This window comes from Malurus melanocephalus, unplaced genomic scaffold (genome assembly GCF_030028575.1).
Source record: "Malurus melanocephalus ecotype Western Australia unplaced genomic scaffold, MMel_1.1 scaffold_1376, whole genome shotgun sequence".
Classification (NCBI taxonomy): domain Eukaryota; kingdom Metazoa; phylum Chordata; class Aves; order Passeriformes; family Maluridae; genus Malurus; species Malurus melanocephalus.
Window position 1 is genome coordinate 19,838 of NW_026624608.1, and position 11,419 is coordinate 31,256.

Consider the following 11,419-nt stretch of genomic DNA (forward strand, 5'->3'; position numbering starts at 1 on the left):
GGGCTGTGGGGTGAGATGGGAACATGGAATGATGGGGGGATCGCTGTGGGGTGAGATGGGAACATGGAATGATGGGGGAATCGCTGTGGGGTGAGATGGGAACATGGAATTACAGGGGGGCTGCTGTAATTTGGGGGTGACACCCCCAAAGCCCCGCAGGGTGGGGGTTGAGGAGGGTCTCACCTTGGGGGGGCACGGGGAGCGCGGGGCAGATCCGGGGCGCTCGGGGGGGCTCAGGGAGCCGCGGGAGGGGCAGCGCTCGGTAGGGCTGGGCGGGGGGCTCGGCCCCCGGGTCCCCACGGRCCGGCGGCTCCATCTGCACACAGTCATGGACAAACTCCTCCTTCACCGGGCGCGGGGGGAGCACTGGGGAGGGCACCGGAGAGCGTGGGGGGCACGGGGAGCCGCTTTGGGGGGCTGGGCTGGCTCCGGGGGGGCTCCCCGCTGGCCCCGGGCCGGGGTCTCACCTGTGCTCGGGCTGCTCAGACCTGCCGGCAGAAGGGACGGGGATTTAGGGGCACTGCTGACCCCCTCTCGGCGAACCCCTCCCCAATCCGGGGGTCCCGGGGGTCCCGGCTCACCGCTGCCGGGGGTCCCCACRCGCTCGTAGTGGTAGGGGTTGACACAAACGCTGTCGCACTTGAGGTCGAAGGCGAAGCGGCAGAATTTCACGGGTTTCAGCTCGTTCTTGTGCAGGTCGGGCCAGCGCCAGAGCCGGGCGTAGATGACGTGCGGGAACCCCTTCCTGCCGGCCACCTGCGCGGGGACACGGGGCACAGAGAGGGGGTGACGGGTGGCGTGTCCCCCCCTCTCAGGGTGACAACAGCCAGCCCCGACAGCGGGATCCCCCCCGAGCCCCCCCAGAGCGGGGCTGGCGCCAGGCCGGGGGTCCCCGTGCGCCTCCGGCTCCAGACATAACAAACCCCCCCTCGATCCCCCCCAGGCTCCAGGGCTGCCAGACACTGACTCATCCCGGCAGGGGCGGCGCGGGGGATGCCGGAGAGGGGAGGGGGATGCGGGCAGGGGGGATCCACCCGCTCGCACAGCGCGGGGAGGGTGCTCGGGGGCTCTGGGGCATTCAGGATCCTCAATCCTGGGGAGGGGTCTCAGGGGGCTATGGGGCACCCAGGACCCCCAAACCTGGGGACGGCTCTTGGGGGTTATGGAGCACTCAGGACCCCCAAACCTGGGGAGGGTTCTCAGGGGCTATGGGGCACCCTGGACCCCCAAACCTGGGGAGGGGTCTCGGGGGCTATGGGGCACCCTGGACCCCCAAACCTGGGGAGGGCTCTCGGGGGCTATGGGGCACTCAGGATCCCCAAACCTGGGGAGGGGTCTCGGGGGCTATGGGGCACTCAGGACCCCCAAACCTGGGAAGGGCTTGCAGGGGCTCTGGAGCACCCTGGAGCCACAAACCTGGGGAGGGGTCTCGGGGGTTATGGGGCACCCTGGATCCCCAAACCTGAAGAGGGTGCTCGGGGCTTTGGAGCACTCAGGATCCCCAAACCTGGGGAGGACCCTCGGGGGCTATGGGGCACTCAGGACCCCCAAACCTGGGGAGGGCTCTCAGGAGTATGGAACACTCAGGACCCCCAAACCTGGGGAGGGTTCTCAGGGGCTATGGGGCACTCAGGACCCCCAAACCTGGGGAGGGCTTGCAGGGGCTCTGGAGCACCCTGGAGCCCCAAACCTGGGGAGGGTTCTTGGGAGCTATGGGGCACTGGACCTCCAAGTTTGGGGAAGGCTTGCAGGGGGCTCTGGAACACTCAGGACCCCAAACCTGGGGAGGGCTTGCAGGGGGTGTTGTGGGCCACCCGTGTCTCCCCCAGCCCAGGGGGTTCCGGCCCCCCCGAGCCCCCATCCCGGTGTCCCGGGGGTACCTGGAGCCGCCCGTCCAGGGTGCGCTGGACGGTGACGCACTGGCCGGGCTGGGCCCCTCCGGAGGTGACAGCGGCCACCAGCGCGTCCAGCTCGTCCCTCTTCTCCTTCAGCTTCCTGAGGAGGCTCTGGATGGCGCGGCGGGCGAAGGCCTCGCTGTCCCCTCCCTGCCGGTGGCACAGCAGGCTGTGCACGATGCCGGGGCCGCTGTCACTGCCCAGGGACATGGCGCTGCGGCCCTGCAAGGCACGGCGTYACCCTGCCTGTCACCCTGCCGCAGGGGACACGCTGTCCCCACTGCCCTCCCCTGCACCCCGCTGAGCCGGGTGCTGGCACAAGGGACGTGTGCCATCRCGGCATGGGGACACTTTCCAGGGATGCTGGAGGTCCCCGGGGTGGGGGGACAACACTGAGCTCCCTNTCGTGGCCCCTCATGCCCTCCACGCCCTCGCCGTCGCAGCCCGAGGAGCAGCAGTTGGTGTAGCCGTAGCGGAACGGGGTGCGCCGAGTGTCCAGCCAGGACCCCGAGGGGTCGTACCAGGTGGAGTTCAGGTTGAAGAAGGATTCTCTTCCGGAGGAGTAAATCATCTTGGGGTTGGAGGGGAAAAAAAATCTGGAAAAGAGAGGTTGGGGTCATCATCTGCCACATTTCCATTGAAATTCCCGTGAAGACACATCAGGGAGCGGCGCTCGGGTTTATCCCCGGAGCCTGGATCCGGAGGAGATTCCTGCGGTTACACCCAAAACCTCCTTCCCACCTTCCCTTTTGATTTTTTCCCCCTCCAGGAACAAAACCTGACCACAAGACAGCACAGCCCKTGGTGGCACCGCTGTAAACCCCGCCCTGGGTCCCTCGGGAGCTTCTCCCTCGGCTCAACCCCATCCCCCGTGCTCTGAAGGGTCAAAAGYGACCTCCCCAAATCCAGACCCCATCCAAGCCGAGTCTAAGTCTCACCAGCTCTCAGGTAAAGTCAGGCACTGTCCAGGGCAGCAGAATGTGAGAGGCCGAGGGGCTGAAGGCTTTTATAGAGCTCTGAGTGTTCCCCTACAAGTGAAACACGCGGCAGGAACGAGGATTAAATTATTTATTAGCAAAACATCTCCTCCATTTGGATTCTGTTCCCAGTGCTTGGCATGTTCTGCTTGACTCACGATTTCTGATAAGCATCTTTTAATTATAACATCGGTCCCCAGCGGGGCACATAAAAGTCTGACAGGGCTTAAGCCGCGCTTTACCTGTGYGAGGCGGGTAATAAAGGACTTATTCACCCCGAGCAGGGGCCCGCGACACGGAAGGGTGACCCGTGAGTCAGGAGCTGTCACGGCACGGCTCTGACCCCTCCTGCTGCACATTTCCAGCTGAAACACGAGCAGGTGATGGGAAGAGCCAGCTCAGAGTCACAAATTGCGCCCGGTGACGAAGGGGTTGGTYCCGTGCGTGAGCGGGTGAGGGAGGGCAGGGACTGACACGGGTTTTCCAGGGAATTTCTGGCTGCNGTGGGGACACTTTCCAGGGATGCTGGAGGTCCCCGGGGTGGGGGGACAACACTGAGCWCCGTGCCAGGCTCTGGGGTTCATCYCGGGGATCCTGAATGCCAGCATTGCCTGCTCCCTGCCAAGATCCCTGCCTGGCACACTCCGCCTCAGAGTTTGGGGTTAAAAGCGGTGAAAGAAGGAATTCCCGGTGCAGGGTTGCCCCCAGCTCTGGTGGCTGCTCCCAGGGAGGACTGGAAGGGTCAGAGCCACCTCTGTCCCCTCCCAAAACTCAGCCCAGTCTGRGGTGAGTGAGGCCAGACACGGCTTTTCCCTGGCTCCATCCTCACCCCACATCGCTCCTGCCAGGAGGATCCCGGCTGATCCCATGTCCTCAGTCCCAGATGTTCCATGTGGCACAGGGCGGTGACCAGGATGCCGCAGGGAATTTGAGGGGTGACACCAATGAGGGGTGACCCCCGGGGCACCGATGAGGAGTCGSGTCCTACTCACCTCCGCCGCCCCCGGCTGCCCTCACTCACGGCCCGGTTGCAGCCGCATCTCCTCCGGTTCACGGTGCTGCCCTCAGACGCTTCCCACCCTCAGCTCTCACCCTCAGCCCTCTGTCCTGCCCTCAGCCCCTTCCTCCTGCCCTCAGCCCTTTCCTCCTGCCCTAAGCCTCAACCTCCTTCCCTAAGCTCTGTCCCTCAGCCCTTTCCCGCTCCTTCAGCTCTGTCCCTCAGCCTTTTCTCGCTCCCTCAGCTCGGTCCCTCAGCCCTTTCCCGCTCCCTCAGCCCTTTTCTCGCTCCCTCAGCTCTGTCCCTCAGCCTTTTCTCGCTCCCTCAGCTCGGTCCCTCAGCCCTTTTCTCGCTCCCTCAGCCTCACCCTCCTTCCCTCAGCCCTTTCCCTCAGCTCGGTCCCTCAGCCCTTTCCCGCTCCCTCAGCTCTTTCCCTCAGCCCTTTTCTCGCTCCCTCAACCTCACCGTCCTTCCCTCAGCTCTGTCCCTCAGCCTTTTCTCGCTCCCTCAGCTCTGTCCCTCAGCCCTTTCCCGCTCCCTCAGCCCTTTCCCGTTACCTCAGCTCTGTCCCTCAGCTCGGTCCCTCAGCCCTTTCCCGCTCCCTCAGCCCTTTCCCGTTACCTCAGCTCTGTCCCTCAGCCTTTTCCCGCTCCCCCAGCTCGATCCCTCAGCCCTTTCCCGCTCCCTCAGCCCTTTCCCAACTCCTGCCCTACAATAACAAAAGGAACGGCCGGAGCGCGTGAGGCGCCGCCGCGCCGCAGCCAATGGCAGCCGGTCTTCGCCCCGCCAGCCAATCAGAACCGTTCTTTCATGGCCTGAGCCCCCAGACGCGCCCCACCCCCGGCGCCGCCGGGTCCCAGCGACCGCCCGGTCCCAGAACCACCGGGAACGCGGCGGGTCCCGGTCCCAGAACCACCGGGAACGCGGCGGGTCCGGATCCCCGCAATCACCGGGAACGCGGCGGGTCCCGGTCCCGGTCCCGTTTCACCGGGAACGCGGCGGGTCCGGGTCCCGTTTCACCGGGAACGCGGCGGGTCCGGGTCCCGTTCGTCCCGGTCCCAGAACCACCGGGAACGCGGCGGGTCCGGATCCCCGCCGGGAACGGGAACGCGGCGGGTCCCGGTCCCGGTCCCGTTTCACCGGGAACGCGGCGGGTCCGGGTCCCGTTTCACCGGGAACGCGGCGGGTCCGAGTCCCGTTTCACCGGGAACGCGGCGGGTCCGGGTCCCGTTTCACCAGGAAAGCGGCGGGTCCGGGTCCCGTTTCACCAGGAACGCGGCGGGTTCGGGTCCCGATCCCGGTCCCGTTTCACCGGGAACGCGGCGGGTCCGGGTCCCGTTTCACCAGGAAAGCGGCGGGTCCGGGTCCAGTTCCACGGGGAACGCGGCGGGTCCGGGTCCCGGTCCCACAATCACCGGGAACGCGGCGGGTCCGGGTCCCGATCCCAGCCCCGCTCTCACCGGGAACGCGGCGGGTCCCGGTCCCGCGGCGGATCCCGGTCCCGCTCCCACCGGGAACGCGGCGGGTCCCGGTCCCGTTTCACTGAGAACGTGGTGGGTCCCGGTCCCGGCCCCACAACCACGGGGAACGCGGTGGGTCCCGGGGGGCTGTAATGGGGTAATTGGGATGGGGGCACTGGAATGGGGTAACTGGGATGGGGTAATTGGAATTGGGTAATTGGGATGAGGGCCGTGGGATGGGGTAAATGGGATGGCGGGTACTGGTATGGGATAACTGGGATGGGTAACTGGGATGGGAGAGCTGGTATGGGGTAACTGAGATGGGGGTCTGGGATGGGTTAACTGGGATGGGGTAACTGGGATGGAAGGGCTCAGACGGGGGTAACTGGGATGGGGTAATTGGGATGGAAGGGCTGGTGAAAAGCAATTTGGACAACAATCTGGACCAAATATGATCTGGAAGCGAGGGCTGAGCTGGCCCTTGGTCTGTGGGCTCCGAGTCACCACACTGGGAACTGGGAAAAGTTTGGGAAGAAAATCCCTAATAAAAAAAAAGAGCTCTCCCGAGTTAAATTTCACAGTGAAGAGTTTTTTTTTTTATTTAGCTAAAATGAGACACGACAGAAATAAATTCCAGCGGTGAAGAAAACGAGGATGAATTTCCTTTTTTTTTCTCTCCAATTCTCCGTCGTGGCTGTATGAGGACACACCGGGGCAACACGAACAAACAACAATTTTATATTTTAATGCACCTCGTGGGAGGTTTTTCTGGCAAAGCGAGGCAGAAGGAGCCAGGTCACCCNAATTTGTTAAGGAACGAAAAACGCAGCAGATTCTCCGTGGCAAATCCATCCGGGTAAAAACCACCAAAAAAAGATCCCCCGGAAGAACAATCCAAAAAAAGTTTAATACAACAGAGAGTATCAAAACATCGAAGAACACACTAAGTCTGCATTTTTTCCATCGGGGATTCCCACCGTAGCTCCCGACGGAACGAGCACCCCCCGCCCCCGGCAGTCCCGGCCCCTCAGTCGGTGGCCTCGGGATCCGTCTGTGCCATGTACGCGTCCAGCTCGGCGTCCAGATGTCCCTTGGTTTTGGACATGTAGGCGTCCAGCTGGTTGTCCAGCTGCTCCTTGGTCAGCGCTGGCCGTGCCGAGCCTCTGCCGCGGCCCCGGCCTCTGCCACGCCCGCCGAAACCGCCCCGGCCCCGGCCGGCCATGCCGCGACCTGTGGGGATGGAGAACGGGTCACTGCCTCCAGCCAAGGATTGCCCATCCAGACAGATGTTTGACTTTTTCTCATCCCAAAACCTGAGAATTCCTCAATCCCAGCCCAACAGGAACATCTGGCTGCAAGAATGACATCCCCCCTCCAACATCTGGCTCCTGGGTTTCCCCTCCAACCCCTGCCTCACTTGTGTTTTACTGTTAAAAAAATAACCAGGTCTTGGATAAATGGTTTGAATTCCAGGCTTGGGATTATTGGGGCTGGAAATTTCATGCCCCAGCCTTAACCAGGGAAGGATTCCAGAATTCCAGCAGAATTCCAGCAGAATTCCAGCAGAATTCCAGGAGTTATTGCCCAGCACTCACCTCTGCCGCCGATCCCTCCCCGGCCCATGGCGCCCCGGCCCACGCCGCCTCTTCCCGGGCCCCCACGGCCCCTGATCCCGCCTCTCCTCAGGCCCATCCGGGGGGCAATCCCTCTCCCTCCTCGGAGCAGGGCTTGACCTTCGATAGAAAACCAAAAAAAGAGTGGTTTCAACCCGGGGAACGGCATGATGGAGCTGAGGGGATGGCAGGGATGGGTGGGCACCGACCTCGGAGCGCGACCCCTCCTCGGATCATGGCCCGGGCGCCGCGGCCCCGCAGAGCCCCCCGGGGCATCCCYCGCTGTCCCAGTGCCAGGCCCCGGCCACCCAGAGCTCCACGGGCCAGCGTCCCCACCGGCCGGCCCAGCCTCGCCTGGATGTTGCTCTTCCCGAGGCGTTGCTTCAAGCTCTTCTGGAAGAGAAGATTTGGGAAGGGACAGAGAGTCATGCAGCAATCTGGGATYGGGGACACGACACGGGCCAGCGCTCCCAAACAATCCAGGGAGTTTGTGCCACGGCTCTAYTGAGGGAGGAGGAGATGGGGTGGGATTTTAAGAGCTGGCACAGACTGAGAGGTGAAGCACTCRGCAGCTCCCGGACCCCGGGATGAGCCATTTCTCTGGAAAAATAGAGAGGAGATGTCAACAGCCAGCACCCRACACCCCCACGCCAACAGCGACAATGTGTTACTTAGCCGAGGTAAAAGATGGAATTTTCTCCAAGTCTCTGCCAGGTGTCTTGTTTTTAGGATTATGGAATGCCTTGAGTTGGGAGGGATCCATCCAGGCCAACTCCAGACCCTCCAGAGTCACCCCAAAATCCCCCCCTGTGCCTGAGAGTGTTGTCCAAATATTCCTGGAGCTCTTCGGGCTCCTGTTCAGTGTCTGAGCCCCCTCTGGGGAAGAACCCTTTCCCAAAATCCACCTAAACCTGTCCTAAACGGCTCCAGTCATTCCCAGGGTCCTGTCCCTGCTCACAGGGAGCAGAGGTGTCCCCTGAGTGTCCCCTGCTCCTCAGCCACTTCACACCCTTCTCCATCCTCCTTCAGACACTCTCCAACACCTTTTTTTACAGAATTCCAGACCCATTTGGGTTGGAAAAGACCTCACAATCAAATCCAATCCCCACYTTATCACCAGCCCAGAGCACTGAGTGCCACGTCCAGGCTTTHCCTGGACACCTGGGCAGCCCTTTCCAAAGCCTGACCACCTTTCCCAGGAAAAAAATTCCTCCTGTGTCTGACCTGATGCCTTTTTCTCTGCTCCTAGAATGAGCCAGACACGGTTAAGGGGATAAATGGATTTTACCTCAGTATTTAACAGGATCCTATTGGTGAAATAAGGGGAAATGCACGCCCCATGTGACACGTACACAATTTTTATACAGTGCTAATTAGCATATCTGACAAGGATTCCCTGATTAGAAGCTCAATAATTCTAGCCCTGATTAGAATCCCCCTGATTCTAAAGATGAGGCTTGAACCCTTTTTACAAAACTATTTTGAGAAAGAAAGCTGCAACCTTGGTTTCTAGAGAACCACAATTGTGTGAGGGCTTCTCTCTGCGGATGTTTGGTCTCCCTGCCAGGCAGAATCTCCAAAGCTACAACATCAGCTACAGTACCTGCAGCTCCGATTTTTAGCTACAGTATCAGGCCAAAAGTTACAAATATGGATGCTAAGGATACAGAGAATATAGAAAAGGCAAAAATCATGCTGATCCTCCTGTCAGGGAGCTGTGGAGAGGGCAAAGATTCCTCCCTGAGCCTCCTTTTCTCCCCACACTCACGCTCCATCCCATTCCCTTCGCTGGCCTCTCTTTCCAGAGCTGTTTTTTCCACATCCTGCAGGACCCAAATCCCCTTTTCCCCTCACCTGTTTGAGCTTCAGAGCAGCCTGCACAGACGGTCTGTTCTCCATCTGCTGGGCCAGGCGTCTGTTTCGGGCGCTGGCCAGCTGCTGCTGCTGCATGGTGGCCCGGATATTCACCGGCATCGGCTGTTTGTTCTTCAGCATGTTAGTGAAGCTTCAAGGTCGAATAAAACGGGGTTTAATTAAAGCTTAAAACACACAATTATCGGCATTTTATGGTGCTCGAGTGGGGCTCCAGCTCCCATGAACCTTATGCAAAGAGTGGCATTTATGGGATTTACGGATTCCTCGCTGGAGCGAGGACTTGGAGAGGCAGGAATGAGGTGGAAGTTTTCAGTGGGAATGAGAAAAGCTGGAGGTTAGTGGGTTTAGAGATGGCAGAAGGGCTGACGACCAGCAGGAAGCGGGGATGGCTGTGACAGGGGGGGAGAAACAGGACAGCAAAAGCCAAATCAACCCCCTCCCCAAAAAAAAAAAAAAAAAAAAAAAAAAAAAAAAAGAAAAAAAAAAGAAAAAAAAAAATCTGGGAAAAGAGTCAGAATTCCAGGCCGGGAGGTAAATTGGAGAGACGCCATGCTCGGCGTCCTCCGGTTGGAAATGATCATCTTAAAGCCTTTTCCAACCTTMACAATCCCACGATTCTACAAAATTCCACCACCCAGAGCATCTCTTGAATGGCTCCCAACTGTTCTGCTGAAATGAGGCCACTTGGGAATTCATTTGGTGCTTTTATCTCTCATTTAAAGAGCGAAAACACGGGGCGAGGTGGTCACTAAAGCTCCCGAGCAGCTCCCTGGGAGCTGGAGAGTGAAATCCATCCTCTGAAAATGAGGAATGGGGGCTGACAGACAGGAAAAATGCCAGCAAAGCACCTCTGAGCTCAGGCCAGCATTGTCGGAGTGAAAACTGCCCCAATCCCAACACTTTTAACCCCAAAACGCTCAGCGGGAGAGCGGGGGACACCCATTAGTCATCACAGAGGAGCCACAAGTGACAAAAACCCAGCGAAATGACCCACGGGGAAAGCTCGAGGACAGACAGAGATGGAGGTGAAGCGAAGCTTTTGCCTCTTACAAAGCTCAGAAGAGCCTTYGGGCCGGTTCCGGGGCCGCCGCCGGCCTCTTACAGAGCCCACCCAGGCAGGTTGGACCCTCGGGCGCGGCAGCAGAGCCAAAATACCAATGTCAAAACATGTGGGAGAGACAGGGAGGGTGTGAGGTTGGTCTCTGCTCTTACAACACATCCCACCGGATTTTACGTGGCGAATCAAACACTAAAAGCACGGAGAAATCCCTCCGGAATTTTGGCCCTTTTAACCTTGCAGGGGGGTCGGAGGTTAAGGCAGGTGTGGAGGCACCCGCTCGCTCGACGAGGTTAAAAGAGGGCGGAAACCACGGTGGGTTTTGGATTTGGATAGTGAGAATTAAGTAAAAAAAAATAAAAAAATTAAAAAAAATGGTTTCTTAGGAGCTGAAGGTGCCGTTGGCTTCCTCACCGCTCGTTCAGAGACATCTTGGTGGTGCTCTTTAGCACGACCTTCGGTGCTGACTGTGCAGCCATCTTCAGAGAATCTGCAAAACAGGGCCCAAAACACAAACATTCAGACTTTTCTTATCCATTTAGACCAGGAAATTCTAAAAATCCTCTCCTTGGGTGGATGAAATCAAGATTAGGGCAGGCTATGTGTAATAAATTAATTTATTTTCAGTGTGTAATAAATYTATTTTAGCCCTCGGCCACAATTTTTCAGATCTGATGCTGGGATTTTTAATGATTCCTACTCCTCTCCCAGTTTCAATAAATCAGAGAGTTCCTATAGCAAATAATTCATCAATATTAAGAGGAATAATACAAAACTCCCAGCAGCAAGACCGCAACCAAATGCCATCTTCAGAGCAAAGATTAAAAACACAGCCACAGACATCAAATTTATACGATTATCATAAATTTATATAATTAAACATTAAAAAAACCTCCATTCTATGTGGGAAACCAAGAGTGAAGCAAGTTATACATATTGTATTTATTTATTTTTTATGTTTTCTAGCCCTCTGCCAGGCTTAACGAACCCGAGAGTTGCTTTAATTCACCCTCAGTAAAAATTTTTATAGCCTTATGTCTTTTTATAGCGAACACCTTATCATTTTCTGAGTAATAACACAAAAATACAGCTGTAAATAGCAACCAAATGCCTTTAGCACAGCGACACCTCCACATTTCCCATGGTTTTAGCATTACCAAGATGCAAACCCCGATTTAAGGGGCACAGGGCACAAAATTTGGAATAAAAAAAACTCAAAATGATGCTACAAAAGCATCATATCCTTCAAAAACATGGAGCTTCCACCTGCTTCAGGGCAGGGATTTAAATCCCCCCCAGAAACATGCTGAGTTCCAATCCCCAAGCTCTGCAGATCAATTTATTAATTTATTTTATAATTAGCAGCAAATTTAACGGGTGGATGACGGCCGGGATGCGCTCACCCTATAAAACCCTCAAAAACCCCGCTTTATTGAGAGGATTGACAGCCAGAAATTAGACAACASACAGCCTTAATACTATTTCCAATTATTTTTAACCATTTTAATATAGATTTTTATATTTATATTATTTATATATAAACAA

At 57.5% G+C, this 11,419-nt stretch overlaps 2 protein-coding genes across 3 annotated transcripts in view; both read right to left on the reverse strand.

The window, feature by feature from the left end:
- LOC130586878 (mothers against decapentaplegic homolog 4-like) overlaps positions 1-4,122 on the reverse strand; it is an 8,441-nt gene extending 4,319 nt beyond the window's left edge. The window contains exons 1-5 of the mRNA XM_057387794.1: positions 3,865-4,122; positions 1,881-2,117; positions 582-756; positions 468-488; positions 144-366 (exon numbers count right to left, since the gene is read on the reverse strand). Of these exons, the coding sequence (XP_057243777.1) occupies positions 144-366; positions 468-488; positions 582-756; positions 1,881-2,105 (644 nt within the window). The 5' untranslated portion in view covers positions 2,106-2,117; positions 3,865-4,122. The remainder of the gene's footprint in view (positions 1-143; positions 367-467; positions 489-581; positions 757-1,880; positions 2,118-3,864) is intronic.
- Positions 4,123-6,217: 2,095 nt separating this feature from the next.
- Positions 6,218-10,393, reverse strand: CHTOP (chromatin target of PRMT1). 2 transcript variants are annotated; one of them, XM_057387793.1, is made up of 5 exons: positions 10,289-10,393; positions 8,797-8,947; positions 7,152-7,332; positions 6,925-7,062; positions 6,218-6,559 (listed from the first exon to the last, which is right to left on the reverse strand). In XM_057387793.1, exons 1-5 carry the CDS (start codon positions 10,351-10,353, stop codon positions 6,357-6,359), a joined length of 738 nt encoding a protein of 245 aa, XP_057243776.1. In that variant the 5' UTR covers positions 10,354-10,393; the 3' UTR covers positions 6,218-6,356. The 2 variants fall into 2 exon arrangements, with proteins under 2 accessions (XP_057243776.1, XP_057243775.1); XM_057387792.1 differs by having other exon boundaries at positions 7,152-7,335.
- Between the last annotated feature and the right edge of the window lie 1,026 nt (positions 10,394-11,419).